This window comes from Podarcis vaucheri (assembly GCF_965113315.1).
Source record: "Podarcis vaucheri genome assembly, chromosome: 11".
Classification (NCBI taxonomy): Eukaryota; Metazoa; Chordata; class Lepidosauria; order Squamata; family Lacertidae; genus Podarcis; species Podarcis vaucheri.
The window spans coordinates 9129850-9152925 of NC_138749.1; the positions used below are offsets into that span (position 1 = coordinate 9129850).

The window sequence follows — 23076 nt, forward strand, 5'->3', positions numbered from 1 at the left end:
GCTAAGGTCCTGCAACTAGTCAGAAAGCTGCGAAACACCAAATAGGTTATGCCAATATCTGTGAAGTCAATTTTCCCCATCACGAGCTTGTTCTGGGTGCTGGGATACATCCGGGGAGACAGGGGCAATTGGCAGGCCTCTAGCTGGCTCCAGACCATCGACCGGCAGCTGGGTGAACTCCGGTTCTCAGAACAGCGTCAAAACTGCGACTCAAGCCTCAGAGACCTTTAGCAACTAAGCACGCAAGCTAGCAGAGATAAGAACTCTTTGCAACGGAAGTAGCAGACAGAGGCATATCTAAGCATATTTACAAGAGTTTATTCAGCATCAGGACAAAGGAAAAACATGTCTGCTTCCCTTCGTGTCCAAGGAAACAGCAACACAGGCAAAAGCTATATACAACGGAGGTTCCCAGCAAACTGTGCTGGAAGTAAACAGACATGTGACATACAAAAACTCCACATGCCTGTCCTAAAGGTGGAACGGAACTATATCCTAACATCGGGTGCCTTTTCAGAGAAGGCATCCATCGCCTAGAGAAGACATGTTGGTCCTACCTTAAGAGCCTGATCAGGAGCCGAATTGCTGATCACCAACTCCTTTTCCACGACTCTGCGAAGCTGGGAATCCTCTTCGAAGATGGACTCCGTATTCAGAATGGTCCACGCAAACCAGACCTGAAAGTAATAAAAGCAAAGGCTACCAAGGGAAGAGAAGCATCTGCTCCCAAGAGGCCCATCAAGACTCAAAATAGTTTCTTCCAGGGAGGATAAAAATCAATTTTTTTTATTTAAAAAAATATATTTTTAAATGGATTTTTTTCTATTTAAATCAGATTTTTTTGATTTAAATTGGATTTTTAAAATAAAATGCTTTCAGGCGGAAAATCTTTCTAAAGATAGTTTTCTATTTAAGTTACATTATAGTCCAAAGGCTATTCATCAGGAATAAGGATTTGTTTTAGGTTTTTCATGTGTGCTACAACCAAGTCTAAGTTTTTGGTTTTCTAAAATTATTTTAACCACATCAGTTGACAAACATGGATACATATGCCATAATGTTACTGTTTTAGTTAAATAAATTGTTTAAATTGTCATTAAGGAAATGATTATTTTTCTCCTTCCAATAAAGTACAGCAGAAAAGTTCTCCAACTATAAACAGCTAATTTATTCAGCATCACAATAATTTCTTAATTACCTGTCTATGCATTTCTAATAGTATAACCAAATCAGTGATTTTTTATATAACTGTAAAAACTACTCTGAAAATTTTTTATTCCAAAAATGAAACCTTTGTTTGGTTGCAAATATTAAGATTATGCCAGCAAGAATGAGTCTTTCTGTAAAAAAAGAAAAATGATTTAAATCAAGTCTTACTGACTAGTGATTTAAGTTGATTTGATTTCAATCAAATCCACCCTGGTTTCTTCCCAGTGAGAGAGCAAGGCTGGACAACACCCTCCAAGCCCATTCTAGGACGTCAGCTCTATGGCACTTCCCTACCTGTGCGGGATTTGCATTTCCCTCGATGAAGGAAGGCGTGACATTTCCGGCCACGATCCAGCTGACTAAGGAAGAGAGCAGCCCCTTGTCACAGTGGTAGCCCAAGGCATTCTGGGAAGGTCAGGTGAGAGAGAGAAGGCCAGGTGAGAAAACCTTGAGCCATTGCAGGCCAGAGATTTAGGCTGAAAGGCAATGGGATTTAAGCCATAGAAGTATCTTCAGCCTTTAAGAAGACTCTTTTTGCCTGTTATCAGAGGTCAGGGGGACACCATTTCAAGCAGTGTTTGACATAACAATGCTTGAGGCAATATATAGCACAGGGAAGCCAAACTCTAGTGTGAAGATGGCAGCAACAAGGCTTAGGAGTCTGGAGAGTGTCCTAGCAGGAAGGGTTAAAGAAGATGTGCAAGTTTAGCTTGGAGAAGAGACAAGGAAGAAGCACTGGGGACCGCCATCTTCAAATATCTGAAGAGCTGTCACAAAAATAGAGCAAATCTGTTCTCTGTTCCTCCAGAGGGTGGCAATCAACAGGTTCCGCTTCCAAGAGTGGTGATTTCTTCTCAACATTAGGTCAGGCTTCCTCAACCTCAGCCCTCCAGATGTTTTGAGACTGCAATTCCCATCATCCCTGACCACTGGTCCTGCTAGCTAGGGATCATGGGAGTTGTAGGCCAAAAACATCTGGAGGGCCAAGGTTGAGGAAGCCTGCATTAGGTCATGGGAAGAAGGAAGGGCCACGCTCATGAATTAAATAGCCACACACCCAAAAATCGCAGAGTCCAAGTGTTATAAGTGATCCCAAAGCTCAACAAGTCCAACCCACTTCCAGAGCTGGGAACAGGTGACCACAGCATCCCAACACATTCTGCATTAAAGGTAAAGGTAAAGGGGACCCCTGACCATTAGGTCCAGTCGTGGCAGACTCGGGGGTTGCAGCACTCATCTCGCTTTATTGGCCGAGGGAGCCGGCGTACAGCTTCCGGGTCATGTGGCCAGCATGACTAAGCCACTTCTGGCGTACCAGAGCAGCGCACGGAAACACTGTTTACCTTCCCGCCGGAGTGGTACCTATTTATCTACTTGCACTTTGACGTGCTTTCGAACTGCTAGGTGGGCAGGAGCAGGGACCGAGCAACGGGAGCTCACCCTGTCGCGGGGATTCGAACCGCCGACCTTCTGATCGGCAAGCCCAAGAGGCTCAGTGGTTTAACCCACAGCGCCACCCGTGTCCCACATTCTGCATTACTTGGCCATTATTTAAATATGAGGGGCAGATGGGAGTGATCAGCCTGGGAAGGAAGCCCATCAAGGAGAAGGAGAACTCTGATCCTAAACCTTCACTGCCTTGCTGGATATCTTCAGGAGAAGAAAACCCTATACAAATCTAGAGTGGAGTCCCTAAGATGGTTGGAATGGCGCCTTGTACGCCTCCTTCCAGAAATTCCTGCAGCCAAGCTGGTGCCAAAGACGTTGTTCTGCTTTCCTTTGGACCACATCAGCAAGGCTGAGAGAGGAGGGTCTTGTTGTCTGGGCAGCCCAGGACCTCCAGGCTTGCACCTCCAGGGATGGTCACCCCAAGAAGTGCACTCCATCATCTCTCGAGACAGACACTGTTGGGATTTTTGACTACGTGCTATTCTGTGCAGCTTCACAGAGTCAATTAAGAGTTGGCCGACAGACAAGGATGACTGAGCAGAGAGTTATCTGCCTGGAGATATGGGAGCCTGGAAACAGCTTTAAAGTTGAAGTCTCACAAGGGCATGATGATTTATGACCTTACTGACTGGACTGTGTTGTCGGTCAGTGTGGTGTTCTGAGAGTCGTTTGGAGTTTGTTAAGAGAGAGCTAATTAAGATCCGCGTTTCTGTTCTTGTATATACAGTCATACCTCGGTTGAATGCGCTTTGGGTTGAGTGCGTTTGAGTTGCACTCCGCAGCAACCCGGAGCGCGTTACTTCCGGGTTTTGCCACTTGCGCATGCGCAGACGCTCAAAATGACGTCATGCGCAGAAGCGGCAAAAAGTGATGCGTGCATGCACAGACGTGCCGTCACTAGTTACGTTTGCTTCTAGATGCGAACGGGGCTCCGGAACGGATCCCATTCGTATCTAGAGGTACCACTGAAATAACTTGTAGAGTCTGCCGTAAATAATAAACACATCAAAGCAACCAAGTTACTAGTAGCAGCATTTGTTCCTGCTTCGTCCATCCTGTCTGCAACTGATTGCTTTCTGGAACTCTGCGTATGCTCTGCTAAGGTCTGGCTAAGGTCCTGCAACAGGTCAAAGTTGCAAAACACCAACAGACACTGCTAGTTAAAGCGTCTCCTAACCCAGGAGGGAAAGAGGGATGGAGCGTCCGTACCTTGTGTTGCTGGTACAGCAGCTTCTGCACACAGTCCTCTTGGTTGAACTGGAAAGCGGCTTGGCACAAGTGGTCCATCAGGCAGAGTACGGCTCTCTCCTTGTGCCACAGCGGCTGGCTGATGAGGACCTGGACCCAGAACTCCAACACGGCCGCTGGCCCGACTCCGTTGGGAAGGCTGCTCATAAAAATGTGAGTCTGCCAAGAAAAAGGGTGGAAGGATGAAATGAGATCGCAATAAGGGCCGAAGAGAACCCACAGACCTGGAGGGCAGCAACAAGGCGTGAGAACAGCCCTTCTTATAAAACGCTGCCACCATTAGAGACGGATTTCTGCAGGCGCCAGAAAAGCAGTCAAAACTGTATTTGCATGGAGGTGCTCATTGCATGGGCTGTACACACACACACACACACAGAGAGAGAGAGAGAGAGAGAGAGAGAGAGAGAGAGAGAACAGCGCCTGATTCTCACTCATCCACAGCACAGCCAACTCACTGACACTGTATCTTTTGCCCACCATTTTTGCATGTTTCTTCTGATGGGAGACTCAGGGTGGTCAGAGAATTGTAGTGCCGGAAGGGACCCCGAGGGTCATGTAGTCCAACCCCTTGCAATGCAAGAATCTCCACTAATAACAATAATATTAATTTATTATTTATACCCTGCCCATCTGGCTGGGTTTCCCCAGCCACTCTGGGAGGCTTCCAACAGAATATTAAAATGCAATAACCTATTAAACATTAAAAGCTTCCCTAAACAGGGAATGTCTTCTAAAAGTCTGGTAGTTGTTTCTCTCTTTGACATCTGGTGGGAGGGCGTTCCACAGGGCGGGTGCCACTACCGAGAAGGCCCTCTGCCTGGTTCCGCGTAACCTCACTTCTTGCAATGAGGGAACTGCCAGAAGGCCCTCGGCGCTGGACCTCAGTGTCTGGGCAGAACGATGAGGGTGGAGATGCTCCTTCAGGTATACCGGACCGAGGCCGTTTAGGGCTTTAAAGGCATCCCTGACAGATGGCCATCCAACCTCTGCTTAAAAACCTCCAAGGAAGGAGTCCACCACCTTCTGAGGGAGGGAGCCCATCCCAGTGCCGAAAAGCTGTCGCTGTCTGAAAATTCTTCCTGATGTTTCTCCAGAATCTCCCTGGGGTTGGCCTCAGAAACGGCCAGAAATCCAGAAGAGCTTGGCGATTCTACAAGCCTCCACGCCCCCCACCTGCATGCAACTTGGCTTCCTTGACCGAATCATCTACTATCAGGATTCCCAGTCTCTCTCTCTCATCGCAGGACCTTGGACAGTTCCGAGCTGGCAATTTGCTGAGGTCATAGAACCATTCCCAGGCTGTTCAAGCCTTTGCTGAAAGGTGGAGCAGGCCTCTAGCATCCTTGTTGCCTCTTTGGCAGTGCTTGCCAAACACAAGCACTGAAAAGAGTGAGGCTCCTGGCATGGACAAAGACCGTCCCTCAGGGGAATTGGCCTCGATGGGGAAGGCACTTCCAGCTGGCCGGTTCTGGCTCCGCACTGGAGACTCTGCCTGGACCCAGAATAATATAATATATAATAATAATTTATTACTTATACCCCGCCCATCTGGCTGGGCTTCCCCAGCCACTCTGGGCGGCTTCCATCAAATATTAAAATACCGCAATACATCAAACATTAAAAGCCTCCCTAAAGAGGGCTGCCTTCAGATGTCTTCTAAAAGTCTGGTAGTTGTTTATCTCTTTGACATCTGGTGGGAGGGCGTTCCACAGGGAGGGTGCCACTACCGAGAAGGCCCTCTGCCTGGTTCCCTGTAACTTGGTTTCATGCTGTGAGGGAACCTCCAGAAGGCCCTTGGCACTGGACTTCAGTGTCCGGGTAGAACGATGGGGGTGGAGATGCTCCTTCAGATATACTGGGCCAAGGCCATTTAGGGCTTTAAAAGTCAGCACCAACACTTTGTTGTGCTCGGAAACGTACTGGGAGCCAGTGTAGGTCTTTCAAGACCGGTGTTATGTGGTCTGATGTTGCTTGCAAAGCTGGTCCTGACTTCTGTTCCCCTGCATCAAAGTCCTGGCTGCTTCCAGAGGTCGGGGCCATGACATTTTAGTGGCATTGATGTACCCTGAACCTCACCCCGACCACTGTCGCTCTCATTCAGTCATCCCTGGAACTCCTGGAATTTCAGCAGAGGCGGATCTACAAGCTCTCAAGCCTATCTTGTCGAGCCTAAGATAAGCTTAATTTGGGAAAGGAAGGAAGAGCCAAGATTCTCAGAAAGCTGCATTATACACTTGCAATACTACACATGTTCTGTCAGAGATTCATTAGCTGAGATTCCTGCATTGCAGGGGTTTGGAATAAGGGACCCTTTGGGTCATTTCCAACTTGACAATTTGATGATTCTGAGATTCCACGCTTGCGGGGACACGCACATTTGTTTACATGGGGCAACCATCCTTCTTTTATTTAACAAAAATTCATATGCTGCTTGATTGCTGTAAAGCCTCTAAGCAGTTTAAAGGAAGCGGTAAAATTGTCAATAACTCCTTGCTTTTGTCTTGTGGCACATTCTAGTCTTGCACCATGTAGGCTGATCTTTAGGAGCAAAGGGATTGGTGCTTTGCTCCCTTGGTTCCCTTCCAGCCTTAAAAGAGTCCACGGTCAAAGAAGACATGTTTCTAGCTCCTGACCTGAATCATGGAGTTGAGCAGCTTGATGTTTTCACCGTAACTCGTCCCAGTTAAGTGCTGAGTGACTTTCTGCGTCACTTGCTGGGTCATTCCTTGGGGGACGCCACTGTCCAGCTGAAGGAACTGATAGAGACAAGACAGAAACCTGGGTGGGGCGGGACAGGACAAAGAACAAGTTGCCAATTTAGTTGCTAGGTCGAAAAGGTACAGTTGCCCCACTACCATTGTTACAAACTAGGATACAAAAGCTAGGAGCCATATGACTGCTGGGATCTGGATGGTGGGTACCAAAACAGAATGTCCAGTTGCCATTTTTTGCACATAAACTGGGATTTCTTTTTTAAAGACAGATAGCAGTAAAAAGAAAAAAGTTCTTTCTTTCAATTTTTTGCTGCCAGGTGATTCAGGGGGTGTGCAAGGTAGCACAGCAGCAAAAGACTGTATTTTGCTACCACGCTACCCCGCAAAACAGCTGATTTGCCCGGCAGCGCAGCAGCAACAGCAAAAAAAAAAGGCATGTCTTTTGCTGCTGCGCTACTCTGCAGGCCCCCTGAATTACCCAGAGAGGCAGGCCAGGCAGGGGGATATGTTAGGCACCAAAGGTGGCACCTGGACATATCAATCCTGTTGCAAAAGACCAGTTGCCAGTTGCAAAATGCCCAGCTAATTTCAAATGCTGTGCACTACATATACCAGGCATAGGCAAACTCAGCCCTCCAGATGTTTTGGGACTATAGTTCCCATCATCCCTGACCACTGGTCCTGCTAGCTAGGGATCCTGGGAGTTGTAGGCCAAAAACATCTGGAGGGCCAAGTTTGCCTATGCCCGACATATACCAACTCTCAGAAAGGGCCCTCTGGCTGAGCTGCAAAAACCAGCCTGCCCTATTTAATTAATAATAATAATAATAATATTTGTACCCCTGTCCATCTGACTGGGTTGTCCCAGCCACTCTTCCCAGCATATTCAAAAACATAATAAAACATTAAACATTAAAAACTTTCCTATACAGGGGTGCCTTGAGATGCAATAGCAGCAGAATTTTGAAAGGATGGATGGGGGATACAAGCACGGCAGGCAGTCTTGGACTTACTGTTCGTTCTTCAGCAGGTAATACTGGCAGGGGTAGAACAACGCTAAGACTTTATCCAGCACGTGAACCACTGTTCTCAGATGCCGCGACTGCACCAAAACGCCCAGGAGTGAGATCCCTTCAGCACAGAACTTCTCGACGCTATCGAAGGATAAGAGGAAAACGTATGTTAGTCATTGGACAAAATGATAACGGTAATAGCAGGCAGAAGGGTGATTTGCTCCCACACCTGCAGGCTTCCAGGAAGCTGACACAAATTCTTCTGAGGGGATTCCTGCCTCAAAGCTATTATGGGGAGACAGGTGAGAAGATGCACTGGGCAGCTGCCACCTCCCCCCCCCCCCATTATGTGCTGTAAATCTATCTTTACTGGACATTGCTTGGAGACTTTCACATGACAAGCAACTACAGTTGTACCCTGGATCCCGAACGCCTCGGCTCCTGAACAGATTGGTTCCTGAATGATCGAAACCCGGAAGTGAGTGTTCCGGTTTTCGAACGATTTTCGGAAGCTGAACATCTGGCGCGGCTTCTGTGGCTTCCAATTGGCTGCAGGACACTCCTGCAGACAATCAGAAGTCATGCTTCGGTTTTCAAACAGTTCCGGGAGTTGAACGGGCTCCCGGAACGCATTCTGTTCAAAAACCAAAGTACCACTGTACAGTCATACCTCAAGTTACGAACGCTGCGGGTTGAGCGTTTTTGGGTTGTGGTCTGCACCGAACCTGGAAGTACCGGAACACATTACTTCCAGGTTTCGGCGCTCGCGCATGCACAAAAATACAAAATGACATCACACGCGTGCGCAGAAGCGCCGAATCACGTCACACGCGTGCGCAGACACGGCACTGCGGGTTGCGAACGTGCCTCCCACACGGATCACGTTTGCAACCCGAGGTATGGCTGTGGTAAGTTTAATAAATAAACAAATAAGCAAGGGGAAGGGCCATTGCTCAGCGGCAGAGAACCTGATTTGCCTGAAGAAGATGCCAAGTTCCATTCCCAAAATAATAATAATAATTTATTATTTATACCCCGCCCTGAAACCCAGGAGAGCCATTGTCAGTCAGTTATACAGACCAGCTATATAAGACAGCTTCCTATGTTCCTGTGATGCAAGGGCAGGTCAGCTTGAGGGGTTTTTGGGGAGAGGGGTGTCAGGGAACTGGAGAGGGAGGGCTGCAGAGGGATTCCGGAGAGCGTCCCGGGAGGGAGAGAAGCAGCACATCTTCTGGGGAAGGAAATCTTGCCTAGCACCAGTGGAGAAGGGGAGCAGATGGGGGAATCAGCGAGGTGGCCCCATGACTCCTCGCCGGGGACCAGCGGGGAGAGCACGGGTCCTCCGCTGCCCACACTCTCCCTGCGCAGAAGGCTTCCGCGCAGGGAGAGTAGGAGGAGACTCGGCGTCAAAGAGCTTCTTTGCTGGAAGAAGTTCAAGAAACGCCCACTGACGGATTCTGCCAGCGATTGAGACAGCCACGGGCGAGCGGCTGTCCGGACAGAAAGGGTTCATTCAGGCAACCAGCCAAGAGTGGCGCCGATTTACACACGAGCAACCCCTAGAACCATTACAGGGGGGTTCAGCACGTTCCTCTGAGCCATGATTGCACTACCTTCCCTATGCTTTCTGATTGACTGTGAACGAGCTGCAGGCCTGGGGCAGGGGATGGCATGTAAACCCAGAAATGCTCCGCTGAGGACACAGAGGGCAAGGGAGAGTTCTCCTGGCACTCACCTATGCCCCACCGTCGTCATGGCCAACGCCAGGTAGCAGCCAATAGGGAGGCCCGACCGGACGGCCTTCAACAGTGGGTGAAACGTAGGCGATTCCGCCAGCTCAAGAGCCGCAGAGGAGACGGGAGCGGGAGGCCAGCCCTGCTGCATGCCGTAGTCGTTGGCGTGCAGTTTCAGCCTCAAAACCAGCCCCCAGGCCCACTGGTTGAAGGAGGTTTCGGGTGTCTCTCCATAACGGACGACGCTGGCCAGGTAGGAGACCTAGACCATGATAAATAATAATAATAAATTTTATTTATACCCCTCCTTCCCCAGCCAAGACCGGGCTCAGGGCGGCTAACACCAGGTAATAACAATTGATTAAAATACAACTTAGAAACAAGAGTATGTACAACATTAAAACGCAGCCTCATTTCAGTAGAAACTCAAATAAAAAACTTTTGGCGGGATGAAAATGTCAAATCTTCACCAAGGCCAACTATCCAGACTGGTCCTACGTGGGCCAGAAAAAAGCCACGGAAGTCCCCAAATAGGAGCTCCATCACAGAAAGAGAAAGGAAAAAAGAAAGAGGGGAAGGGGATCAAGTTGATTCCAAGCCAAAGGACAGGCCGAACAACTCTGTCTTACAGGCCCTGCGGAAAGAAATCAGATCCTGCAGGGCCCTGGTCTCATGAGGCAGAGCGTTCCACCAGGCCGGAGCCAGTGCTGAAAAGGCCCTGGCTCTGGTTGAGGCTAATCTGACTTCCTTAGAGACCTCTAGGGTATTGCTATTTGTGGACCTTAAGGTCCTCCATGGGGCATATCGCGAGAGGCGGTCCCGTAAGAGAGACGGGACTTCCGGTTTGTCTACACAGCATCTTCGAGCAGTACAAAGTTACTTAGCGTTGCTTTAACCTGAAGATTGATGGACTCCAACTCCCATCAGCACACCAGCACCGCTGATGGTCAGGAATGATGGGAACTGTAGTCCAGCAAAATCTGCATTGGCCACAGGCTTCATCTACATTTACGGGAGGGACCGAGGCAACAATTGCACAACCTTCCATCCAACAGAAGCGCAGGGCAGTTTTTAAGCAACAGTTTACGGGAACCCAGCTCGTCGCTGTCTCCTCCAAAGCTAACAGGATTGTATAAAGAAGTATTATTATATGATGAACACACAAGAAGGATTTGACACTGTGAGCAATAGAAGGGATTAAAGATTACAGCAGTTTTGTTAAGGTTCAAGAGATAGAAGGCAGGGTGCAGCAGGGGGTGAGAAAGGGAAACACCATGGAAAAGCAGGTGAGAAGTTGGGGGAAAGTTTTTATTATGTACAGTGGTACCTCGGGTTACAGACGCTTCAGGTTACGCATTTTCAGGTTGCGCACCGCGCTGAACCCAGAAGCACCGGAAGGAGTTACTTCTGGGTTTTGGCGCTCACACATGCACAGAAGCACTAAACAGAACTTTGCACATGCGCAGACGCGGCGCTGAGGGTTGCGAATGTGCCTCCCGCATGGATCACATTCACAACCCGAGGTTCCACTGTATTGAAATGTATGTGTGAATTTTGGAAAACTTAATAAAAAAAACTTCAGTGCAAAAAAGCCAAGCTAACAAGAAGCATTCAAGGAAGAAGGACGTACCTGCTTGATGCTTTCAGAGATGAGCCCACTGTACGGTTTCTGAGAGAGGTACTTCTGGTAACCTTCTAAGACCATGAGCGCAACTTCAGCGTGGACCGCTGGGTCGAGATGAAGGCCGCCCTGACGATGAATGACATTTAAGACACGGGCCTTAAATGTACAACCCTCCCATCACATCACAATAAACCGTGGTCCCTGGGGCAGGTATGTTTGAACAAGGGACTGCGGTCTGTCTCAGTCCCAATGAACTGAGGGTTGGTCTTGGCTTACTGACAGAGTTCCTTGAGGAGTAACAGCCCCTGGCCTGTTTCTTCTCTGCACTAGCAGGGAGAAGGCAAAACAACCCAGAAGGCAGCATGCTGGCAAATAAACAGTGGTGGCTTGCAGAGGCATGCCTCTGTATTTTAATATTTTGTTGGAAGCTGCCCAGAATGGCTGGGGAAGCCCAGCCAGATGGGCGGGGTATAAATAACAAATTATTATGTTTGTTTTCAGAGGCCAAGGGTAAAAAAATTCCATTTACCCAAGCCTTTGGGCTGCTCGTTTGCAATGTGGATAAAAACTAACCTTTTGCAGAGAGGTAAAATTTGCATTCGTTGCTCCGCCCGTTTCCGCTCTGTCCCCGCCCATCCACTGGCCTCACAAAATTGCCCATAAGAGAATACAGCCCACATGTAGAAAAGGGCTCTATGAAATCTCCACAAACCTTCCTCTGGACTGAAACCAGGTTTAATAATAATAATAATTTATTATTTATACCCCGCCCATCTGGCTGGGTCCCCCCAGCCACTCTGGGCGGCTTCCAACAAAACACTAAAATACAATAACCTATTAAACATTACAAGCTTCCCTAAGCTTCCTTTAGATGTCTTCTAAAAGTTTGGTAGTTATTTTTCTCTTTGACTTCTGGTGGGAGGGCGTTCCACAGGGCGGGCGCCACCACCGAGAAGGCCCTCTGCCTGGTTCCCTGTAACTTGGCTTCTCACAGCAAGGGAACCGCCAGAAGGCCCTCAGAGCTGGACCTCAGTGTCCGGGCAGAACGATGGAGGTGGAGATGCTCCTTCAGGTATACTGGACCAAGGCCATTTAGGGCTTTAAAGGTCAGCACCAACACTTTGAATTGTGCTCGGAAACATACTGGGAGCCAGTGTAAGTCTTTCAAGACCGGTGTTTCAAGACCAGTGTTTTACTTTGCAATCAGCTGATGCATTCATTACGACGTAGCAAAAGCCCGTTTAAAGGAGCTTTTCACTCCTGCACAAGTCTGTGTGTTTGTGGGGTGGTGGGTGTCTTCAAAAATGGAGCCTGCCACCTGCAGTTCCCACCCCCCACACACACACACCCCAAAGTACCGGTATTAAAAATAACTGGAAATTTGAATGCATTGTTTGATTCACTGATTAAAAAGCTGCAGCCTCCTTTCTCCACACGCACCTGCTCACCGAGTCCCCAGTTCAGCCCTTCCAGGATAATGCAGGCGAGTTTGTTCTCCACTTCAGTGAGGCTGTGATTCAGAAGCCAGTCGCGGATCAGGGCTACCTCGGATGAAGACGGTTTCCAGAGGTGCATGGGCAGTTCTTTAAATAAATAAAGAGAAACCTAAGAAGAAAAAGGTGACAGATATGCCGATGAAGAGAAACAACCGGGAAAAGATAAGACATAACATTTTACAAGAACAGGAAGAAACACCACGGACAGAATAATTGCCACACACAGGAAGACTAAGGATATAGTTTGAGTGCCTCACTTGTAGTTTTATACAGCATCTAATGTTCCAACACAAATAGAAATAATTAGTATTGCAGTTGTTGTATAAGGGATTATGATGACCGGAATGTAATAGAAATTAATAAGATTTTGGAACGCAGAAATAAAAAAAAGCATAAAACCATCCATTCTAGCACGTGGGGGGGCACCTAAATGTAACTGAAAACAAATAAAAATATTATAATAAAAAGACCATCTCAAAAAGGTCCAGTGAAGTCTTTTTCAACACTGCTGGGAGTGAGTAATCTTGCAAAAATAAAGGCTCATAAAGCAACAGAATGGAAATCTTGGACCCGTTTACACAAGCCTCTGTTGGCATCCATCTGTCTCAAGAGACAATGGAGTGTACCTCCGGGGGTGAAGTCAAACTGCTGTGTTAGCAGCCTGCGAGGCAGCGAAGGTTTAGGATGAGAGTTTTGATTCTCCCACATGGGCTACTTTCCCGGGCTGCTGAGCCCCATCTGCCCCTTGGCTCTCAGCTCATGGGCTTCTAAGGTGACGCTTATTAGCAGTATGGGCTCTATGGCCCTTGGGTCCTCCAAGCTCCTATCTCCAACAAGCCTGTGCATGTTCTGTGATTCAGAACATGCTTCTAGTCCCTACTGTTTAAATTAATAATAACAAACAACAACAACAACTATTATTTGTTTGTTTGTTTGTTTGTTTGTTTATACCCCGCCCTTCCTGGTTCAAAAACCGGGCTCAGGGCGGCTAACAACAAATTTAAAACACTTAATTATAAAAGCAGCCTAAAATACAGTATGAAAACATGAATAACAATAAAATTCAAAAATCAAAAATCAATTAGATAATCCCCAGGGCTAGCTGGCTGAAATTGGTCCTACTTGGGCCAGCGAGGAGACCAGGGGAGAATTAGCTGTGGGGTCTCAGAGCGGGTGATCATTATAAAAGGGGAGGGGGAGGGAAAGGAAGGGAAATAAAAGATCAGGCTGAATTCAAATTAAAGGCCAGGCAGAATAGCTCTGTCTTACAGGCCCGATGGAAGGAGGTTAAATCCTGAAGGGCCCTAGTCTCACGGGACAGAGCATTCCACCAGGTCGGAGCCATCACTGAAAAGGCCCTGACCCTGGTGGATAGTCTTACTTCCTTAGGGCCTGGGACCCCTAAACTATGGTTATTCATGGACCTTAAGGTCCTCTGCGGGGCATACCAAAGAGAAGCGGTCCTGTCGATATGAGGGCCCAAACCACAAAGGGCTTTACCCAGGTAAGAGCTGCAAGGTGTGCATTTGGGAGGTGGCAGGAGGTGAAATATCAGGGTATGGGTGAATGAGGATTCCATCATTCAGAAGGTGAAGCCGAAGGTCCTTGCCGTTCCCCTTCCGAACCAGAATAAACACAAAAGGGCTGGCATGCAATTCTGGCGGGAGCATTTTAAGTTGTGGTCTGCACATGGCCAAAGGACATTCTCCATCAGTTGTGCCCAGCAGAGGCTGCAGCACAGCATGGCGTCGTTCTTACCATGCCAACCTTTTCAATGGTCTCTTTGACTCGATCCAGAAGAACAGAGATCATCCTGGTGTGGACGGCGGTGATGGCGCCCAGGAGCTCCCGGCCGACCTTTGAGAAAGTCTCTCTGGTGGAAAGGCTGACGTAAGACACCTGGAGAAATACAGCGGCTTTTATTTCATTTTTAGCCGGCCGCTGAGGCTTTCCCTGGTAAAACGCCATTTCCCTCTTTTTTAAAAAATAATTTTTTACTGAATGATTTTATGTTACAAAAAACATGACAACCATACCACCACAAAATGTAATTGAGAAATAAAAATTACACACATCAATATTTTGTTTATTTGTTATTCACCGTCTTATTTCCTCCCAAACATTCCATTCCATACAACACACACACGGAAAAAAGAAAAAAAGAAAAGAAAAAATTAATAATGATAATAATGAAAATAAATATTCTTTCCCCTTTTATCTTAAAAAATCTTTTCTTCAATTTTGACTTCCTGTCAAGTCCCTTCGCATATGTTTTATCTTACAATTGAATGTACACAAAACAATGAACCTTTCTATATAAATTTTCCAAACATAATAAATCCTTAACTGTTATCCACCTCTTTTTACTTCCTTTGTCACTCGAATGCTAGCACGGAGTCAAAACGCCATTTCCCAGCAAACAGGCTTGCTCAACTTCCGACAGACGATGGCTGGCCGGGACCAGGAAAAGGAGGCAGACACACAACCATCTCTTAGCAAGTTCGGAGCAGAGGCAAGATTCGAACCCGAGGCTGCTTCCTTCGCAACTCTGCCTCGCAGCTGCAGTGCGGAAGCCACTCCCGGGTCGGAGCTTTCCGCCCAACACCGCAGCTCCCACTCACCTATCGAACTGCTCCTGGCTCACCTCATAGATTTCCAGCACGATGACTCTGACAAAGTCCTGGTCGGCATCCTCGCGTTTCACCTGAGCCATCTGGGCAAACGTCGTCAGCAGGCAGATCTCCTCGGAGCCGTTCATCGACTGGAGATACTTTTCAAAATTCTCCAGGTGGGCTGGGTCTGCCGGTGGCAAAAGAGGGGGCTGGTTTTATTTCAAGGGCAAAGATCGGAGGTCCTCCTTTAATGGGCGTGTCATTCCACTCTGCGTCACAGCGGTAAGCTCCAGATATTGTCTGACCGCAACACCCACTGCCCCTGAGAAATGGAGTCTGCTGTCTGGGGCAGAGGGGAGCTTGAGTCCAGCATCATATGGAGGATGAGGATAACGATTAATAATAATAATAATAATAATTTATTTATACCCCAGCCACTCTGGGCGGCTTCCAGCAAAATATTAAAACACAATAATTCATCAAATATTAAAAGCTTCCCTAAACAGGGCTGCCTTCAGTTGTCTTTTAAAAATAAAATAGTTATTTCTTAAAATAGATTATTACTATTATTACTATTATTATTTTATTTATACCCCGCCCATCTGGCTGGGTTTCCCCAGCCACTCCGGGCAGCTTACAGCACATAAAAAATGGTTAGACATAAAAAAAACTTCCCAACACAGCTTTCAGATGTTTTCTAAAAGTCAGAGAGTTGTTTATTTCCAAATCGGCTGCCGCTGCTGTGTTCTAAATAGATAAGGGGCCTGAACGGCTGCCCAGCATGACCAAGTCTGCACACAGCAGCTAGATTGGGGTGGAGGCGGGCAGATCTCTTCCTAGCGGCAAAGAATTGGGAGTGGAAGCACACAAACGGCTGTAAAAAAAAAGAAAAAGAAAGGGCATCTGCCTATGTGGTGTAGTGGTTAAGGGTGGTGTACCGGGTTCGCTTCCCCACTCCTGCGGGTTTTGTCATCTTTCCGCAGGGCTTGTGAGACGGAGCTGTTCCGCCAGGCCTTTGGTCCAGGCCCAGTCTGACCCCCTTCTTTCTATGGGACCCTGTATTTAAGTGGCCTCGTTGGCTCTTTCTGAGCTTGTTTTGCAAAATCACAAAGGAATTTTTGAGCTATTTCTGAGGGAAATCAGCAAAAACCACACTGCCAACATGGGTTGCCATACGTCCGGATTTTCCTGGACGTTTCTGCCAGTTACTGCTTGCAGCTGCAATATTCCGGAAATTATCCAGGAAAGAGCCAGTGTGGTGTAGTGGTTAAGAGCGGTAGTCTCGTAATCTGGTGAACCGGGTTTGCTTCCCCGCTCCTCCACATGCAGCTGCTGGGTGACCTTGGGCTAGTCACACTTCTCTGAAGTCTCTCAGCCCCACTCACCTCACAGAGTGTTTGTTGTGGGGGAGGAAGGGAAAGGAGAATGTTAGCCACTTTGAGACTCCTTCGGGTAGCGATAAAGCGGGATATTAAATCCAAACTCTTCTTCTAAGCCCAGCCATTTGTCCCCAAAGCAGATCTACCCACCAGCCTTCAGAAGGTTACACAGAAGGGAATGTGGCTCTCAGGCCCAAAAAGATTCCCCAACGTTGCACCGCCACCATCACAGGAAGATGGCCAAAGGGCTGCATCGCAGTGATGGATTCAGAAGGAATCAGCGCTTGCCAGCATGACCACTTGCTTGGTCCTAGGACACCAGCCCTGACACTTACACCACAGGCAGATGAGCATCCAAATATACCTGGCTGAAATCCTGCACGCAAACAACCAAAGAAAGAAAGGAAGAGGGGGGGTTGAGACGCTACCATTGAGTCTGCGTTTGCAGTCAGCCAGCTGCACCGCGGCACATAGCTTCTCCAGGTTCTCGCTTTCTGCGCAGTGCATGATGGAAAAAAGCTTCCAGAGCATGTGGCAGGACAGGGTCCCGTACGGCATCTCGGACATAAAGAGCCAGACCCCTAGCCTGTTGGGAAAGGGAAGACCAAACAGAAATGTTTCGGGCGCAGGATTGACAATAATAATTTATTATTTATACCACGCCCATCTGGCTGGGCTTCCCCAGCCACTCTGGGCAGCTTCCAGCAAAATATTAAAACACAATAATTCATCAAATGTTAAAAGCTTCCCTAAACAATGTCTTCTAAAAGTCTGGTAGTTGTTGTTCTCTTTGACATCTGGTGGGAGGGCGTTCCACAAGGCCGGCACCACTACCGAGAAGGCCCTCTGCCTGGTTCCCTGTAACTTCGCTTTTTGCAGGGAGGGAACCTCCAGAAGGCTCTCAGTTGGACCTCAGTGTCCGGGCAGAATGACAGAGGTGGAGACGCTCCTTCAGATATACTGGACCGAGGCCGTTTAGGGCTTTAAAGGTCAACACCAGCACTTTGAATTGTGCCTGGAAACGTACTGGGAGCCAATGTAGGTCTTTCAAGTCCGGTGTTATGTGGTCTCGGCGGCCACTCCCAGTCACCAGTCTAGCTGCCGCATTCTGGATTAATTGCAGTTTCTGGGTCACCTTCAAAGGTAGCCCCACGTAGAGCACATTGCAGTAGTCCAAGCCGGGAGATAACCAGAGCATGCACCACTCTGGCGAGACAGTTCACGGGCAGCTACCCTTGCTGCCAAGGCAGAGAGGATTCTCAAATGGTCCAGCCACTCACTTTGTCGGCTTCAGCGGATCTCTCCCGCAGAGGAAACATATATGCCCCTAACCTTGGAAATTAACTGCATGCTAAAAAGCTCTGATAAAAGCCATTTCCCTCCACGCCTGGAGGATTTGAGTTCTGGCCTTCTATCGGGTCCCACCTGACTTCACAGCTCTCTTCTAGACGCAACCTAGACTTTCTCAACCGCCACAAATGCCACCCCCCGCCCCCGGCACAGTCCCTCGTTTCCTACCTTTTCGCTTTCAGGACTTGGAGGACAGCCCTCAGGAAGAGCTCGTCAAATTCCACCTGCAGTTTCTCAACAGAGTAAGGGTGCATCTCGTAGCCGTAGCCTTTGGCCTGGCTGGCATACTGGGCCCAGTGGTCACTCACGTAGCAAAGCGTCATCCTAACAGCAGGAGGCGAGGGGGGGGAACGGGGAGGGGGAACAGGACAATGCGGGAAATCTGAATGTCTACAGATCATTTAAGAATATAAGCAGTGTCAGCTTCGCCTTTGAGCCGGTGCCAACGACTGGGCTAAACCTTTTCCGCCCCGACTGGGCCAGGCAAGATGAAAGCACTTCCAGAGACCTTCTACTGCAGGAGAGCAGGTCTAAGTGAATTGGACCCACAACTTTGAGCTGTGAGCACCAAAGTCAGCAGAGTATGAATTACACGAACGAAAGCTCTGAAACATAACTTCTTTATTCTCTTACAGCTAAAGGTAAAAGTAAAGGGACCCCTGACAATTAGGTCCAGTCGTGGCCGACTCTTGGGGTTCCGGGGCTCATCTTGCTTTATTGGCCGAGGGAGCCGGTGTACAGCTTCCGGGTCATGTGGCCAGCATGACTAAGCCGCTTCTGGTGAACCAGAGCAGCGCACGGAAACGCCGTTTACCTTCCCGCCAGAGTGGTACCTATTTATCTACTTGCACTTTGACGTGCTTTCGAACTGCTAGGTTGGAAAGAGCAGGGACCGAGCAACGGGAGCTCACCCCGTTGCGGGGATTCGAACCACCAACCTTCCAATTGCCAAGCACAAGAGGCTCGGCGGTTTACACCACAGTGCCACCCGCGTCCCCTGTTGTTAGGAGGCACCTTTTTCCCTCACAGATACAGTTCCCAGAGTGGTTCAACAATCAATCTCTCTATAGGCCGAGGGAGCCAGCGTTTGTCTGCAGACAGCTTCCAAGTCATGTGGCCAGCATGATTAAGCCGCTTCTGGCGAACCAGAGCAGCGCACGGAAACGCCGTTTACCTCCCCGCCAGAGTGGTACCTATTTATCTACTTGCACTTTGACGTGCTTTCGAACTGCTAGGTGGGCAGGAGCAGGGACCGAGCAACGGGAGCTCACCCCGTCGCAGGGATTCGAAACGCCAACCTTCCGATCGGCAAGCACAAGAGGCTCAGTGGTTTAGACCACAGCGCCACCCGTGTGGACCTGTGCCTAGAAAGCATGGGGCAAAAGGAGAGTGTAGATGAGTCTCGGTGCTGCCCTTGTAAGACTCAGCGGAGAGAAGGATGGAGACGAAGCCAGAATCAGTTGGCTCTGCCTGTTGCTGGCTGTGACACCACCTGTACACCCAGCCCCACAGCACAACAGGAAAGTTCCCTTGCACACAGGTGCTCACCTGACAGCTGCTGCTGCTGCAGACAAAGATCTATACATCAAGGCACTAATCTAACGCTGGCAGAAGAACAAGATCGCTCAGGTGTTTCCTTTGGAGCAAAGCGGCAATTACAAAACTGGGATGGGACGCCAAGGCGAGCTGGACAAACAGCGACCTCCACAATCCCACGTTGGCCAAGAAGGGGCCTCTGCTGCTGCCCGAAGCTACCAAGCGATGCTCCTTACCTGATGAGGTGGCCGATTCGTTTCACAAACTGCCTATAGCGGGCTCTGTTGAAGGTTTCCAGTCCCACGGCAAGAAGTTCCACTAAAGAGTTTGCAAACGCAAAGATCTTCATCATCTCTTGAGGCGTTGTTTTCTCAGGAACGTAGATGCCTTCGCGACAGATAAAACAGATCAGGATTGGCAACGGTGGCGAGGGGGAGAATTAGCATGTTATTAATAAGTCCTGTTGAAACTGGAATATAGTTCAGACTACGGCAAGTGTGCTGTCATATATATTCCAGCATTTCTTATTTTTCCATTTCATTTCACTTTTAGTTTGTACACCACCTTCCTACATTACTACACACAAGGCAGTTTACAGCGGCGAAATATACAGCACGCCTTATAATAATCTGGTCCAATACAAAAAGTCATGATAAAATATAACTTTAAAACAGAACGACCTACATCAAATAAAGTAATATCCAATAATCTATTGAAATATAATAGTACGCAGTAAAATAAACTCTCAAAACATCAGCAAATAATAGCTAAACTGAAATTCACTCTTAACAATTGCAATAAATAATTACTAAGCTACGATCACTTAAAATAACTGCAAGTCACCGTGTGTAAAATATCACGATACATGCAAAACCGAGTAAAGGGATCAAACTGAGAAACGAAGACACACCACTTATAAAATTATTATTTAAAAAATTAATCTTAACCTCCGTCTTAGTTATGGATGCCAGCCCTACTGAACTAGGCTCACTCCCTGTTCCCAACCTACTAAGCAGGAACGTAGGAAACTGCCTTGCGCAGAGTTCGAGTGTTGATTCCTCTAACTTAGTCTACACTGACTGCCAGTGGCTCCTTTGGGGTTTTCTACAGCGGTCTTTCTCCCCAGGCCTACGTGGAGATGCTGGGGATTGCGGCCTTTCCATATATACCAGCTACTTCAGTTGGCATTCCACACCGTTTCCCTGCTGCCCAACGCACATCCCTTGGGGACTTTGCTCACCTTTAGAATCAAACCCGAGGATGCGCTGGAAGAGTTCGTGAAAGGGGAACTGGGACAGAAGCGCGATCAAGTCGTCTTCCAGGAGGAGGACCCAGCTAGTCTCAGAATCTTCGTCCTAGGACAAAAGACAACAGCGCATCAAAAGGCTGCATTTTGCACTGTCCCGGAAGTGCACAGTGCCATCTCTCTGATTTTTTTAAAATTTATATTAACATATAAAACACATACATATACATTTACACAATTACACAATACAAGTACGTAACACACTACCTTATTTTGATAACATAAAACATACCTACATTACTCTATATAGTACCTACCTATACTGTACATTTCAACATAACCTACACACCTACTCCACTCGGACACCCACCAAGTGACTTGACTTCCAGCCGTTCTTGTTACGCTACTTTATTTTTCCAACTAGCTTAAACGCATTTCATTACTTCTTTAGTCTTTTTTCTGTCTTAACTTTACTCTCCTTTCACTCTAATCATTTTCTGGATTCACTCAATATCTGTCAGAAATTCTACTTTTTCCACATAAATTTTGATGTATTCCTCAAAGACAGGTAAAGGTAAAGGGACCCCTGACCATTAGGTCCAGTCGTGGCTGACTCTGGGGTTGCGGCGCTCATCTCGCTTTATTGGCCGAGGGAGCCGGCGTACAGCTTCCGGGTCATGTGGCCAGCATGACTAAGCCACTTCTGGTGAACCAGAGCAGCGCACGGAAACGCCATTTACCTTCCCACCGGAGTGGTACCTGTTTATCTACTTGCACTTTGACATGCTTTCGAATTGCTAGGTTAGCAGGAGCAGGGACAGAGCAACGGGAGCTCACCCCGTCGTGGGGATTCAAACCGCCGACCTTCTGATCGGCAAGTCCTAGGCTCTGTGGTTTAACCCACAGCACCACCCTTAATTCCTTAAAGATAGCTCACTCTTTATTCACTTTTTGTACCATATCTCCTCTTATCCTCCCTGTTAGTGCCATCCCTCTTAAAAGGTACCTCTTCTCCTCCTTCATCCACCAGAGTCCAGTTCCCAGATTCCTGCCCGGATGAGGAAGACGCCTTCCGTTCGCTCGGTTTCATGTGGCACATGAACTCCGCTCGATTTCTGCGAATCGCAAAATGCAGCAGGCCGTGAAAATTGGGTCACAGAGACCAAAAGGGGGGGGGGAGGCTCCATCCTTGCTGGCTAGCGCTCTAAGGGGGGGCAAGGGGAGAACAAAGCCAGCAGCTCTCAATTGCCTCTGTGCCCCCCCTCTCTTGCAGCTGACCTGACTGCAAACACAGGCAGCCCTAAAGGGAAGCTGAGTCACAGGGAATGGGCTTCCCTTGCGCTTGATCCAGAAGCAGCAGTTAGGGCAGAATTCTGCAGCGCAATGGCTGGCAAGAGTGAGGCCTTGTCAGCATATAGAACCTGTGCTCAGAAATCTGCACTGGCTGCTGATTTGCTACTGGACCAGGTTCAAGAGTTACTACTAGAATGTAGTACTACTAGTTACTACAGTGGTACCTCGGGTTAAGAACTTAATTTGTTCCGGAGGTCCGTTCTTAACCTAAAACTGTTCTTAACCTAAAGCACCACTTTAGCTAATGGGGCCTCCCACTGCCGCCGCGCCGCCGGAGCATGATTTCTGTTCTCAACCTGAAGCACTATTTCTGTGTTAGCGGAGTCTGTCACTTGAAGTGTCTGTAACCTGAGGTACCACTGTACTAGAATGTATTTCAATTACAGTGGTGCCCCGCAAGACGAATGCCTCGCAAGATGGAAAACTCGCTAGACGAAAGAGTTTTCCGTTTTGGAGGTGCTTCGCAAAACGAATCTCCTATGGGCTTGCTTCGCAAGACGACAATGTCTTGCGAGTTCCTGCGGGGTTCCCCCCCCCTTTTTCTAAGCCGCTAAGCCGCTTATCAGCTGATCCGATAAGCCGATAAGCCGCTAAAAGCCGCTAATAGCGCTAATCTGTCTATGGGCTTGCTTCGCAAGACGAAAAAACCGCTAGACGAAGAGAATCACAGAACGGATTCTTTTCATCTTGCGAGGCACCACTGTAATTGATTGTGATTTTACATAAACTGTGCTATTTTTACTGTTGTTAGCCGCTCTGAGCTTGGCTTTGGCTGGGGAGGACAGGATATAAATAAATAAAAAATATTATTATTACAGTGGTACCTCTGTTTAGAAACTTAATTCATTCCGGAGGTCCGTTCTTAACCTGAAACTGTTCTTAACCTGAGGTATCACTTTAGCTAATGGGGCCTCTCGCTGCTGTTGCTGCTGCCGCACCACCACCACACAATTTCTGTTCTCATCCTGAGGTAAAGTTCTTAACCCGAGGTATTATTTCTGGGTTAGCAAAGTCTGTAACCTGAAGCATTTGTAACCCGAAGTGTTTGTAACCCGAGGTATACCGCTGTATTAGCATACAAAACCCTTAACAGTTTCCAAAAGGCCAGAAAATA

General features: G+C 48.0%; 1 protein-coding gene and 1 long non-coding RNA gene across 2 annotated transcripts in view; one reads left to right on the forward strand and one right to left on the reverse strand.

Moving 5' to 3' along the window:
- LOC309514305 overlaps nt 1-23076 on the forward strand; it is a 223117-nt gene that overhangs the window by 171061 nt on the left and 28980 nt on the right. The window lies entirely within an intron of this gene.
- Nucleotides 1-23076, reverse strand: part of EPG5 (ectopic P-granules 5 autophagy tethering factor) — an 85050-nt gene that overhangs the window by 41190 nt on the left and 20784 nt on the right. Inside the window, exons 7-21 of the mRNA XM_082241731.1 lie at nt 21616-21724; nt 20604-20718; nt 19600-19750; nt 17996-18151; nt 16906-17063; nt 15131-15285; nt 14245-14385; nt 12431-12595; nt 10997-11116; nt 9369-9628; nt 7634-7774; nt 6540-6684; nt 3868-4065; nt 1504-1614; nt 558-677 (exon numbers count right to left, since the gene is read on the reverse strand). Coding sequence (XP_082097857.1) covers nt 558-677; nt 1504-1614; nt 3868-4065; nt 6540-6684; nt 7634-7774; nt 9369-9628; nt 10997-11116; nt 12431-12595; nt 14245-14385; nt 15131-15285; nt 16906-17063; nt 17996-18151; nt 19600-19750; nt 20604-20718; nt 21616-21724 — 2245 coding nt within the window. The remainder of the gene's footprint in view (nt 1-557; nt 678-1503; nt 1615-3867; nt 4066-6539; nt 6685-7633; nt 7775-9368; nt 9629-10996; nt 11117-12430; nt 12596-14244; nt 14386-15130; nt 15286-16905; nt 17064-17995; nt 18152-19599; nt 19751-20603; nt 20719-21615; nt 21725-23076) is intronic.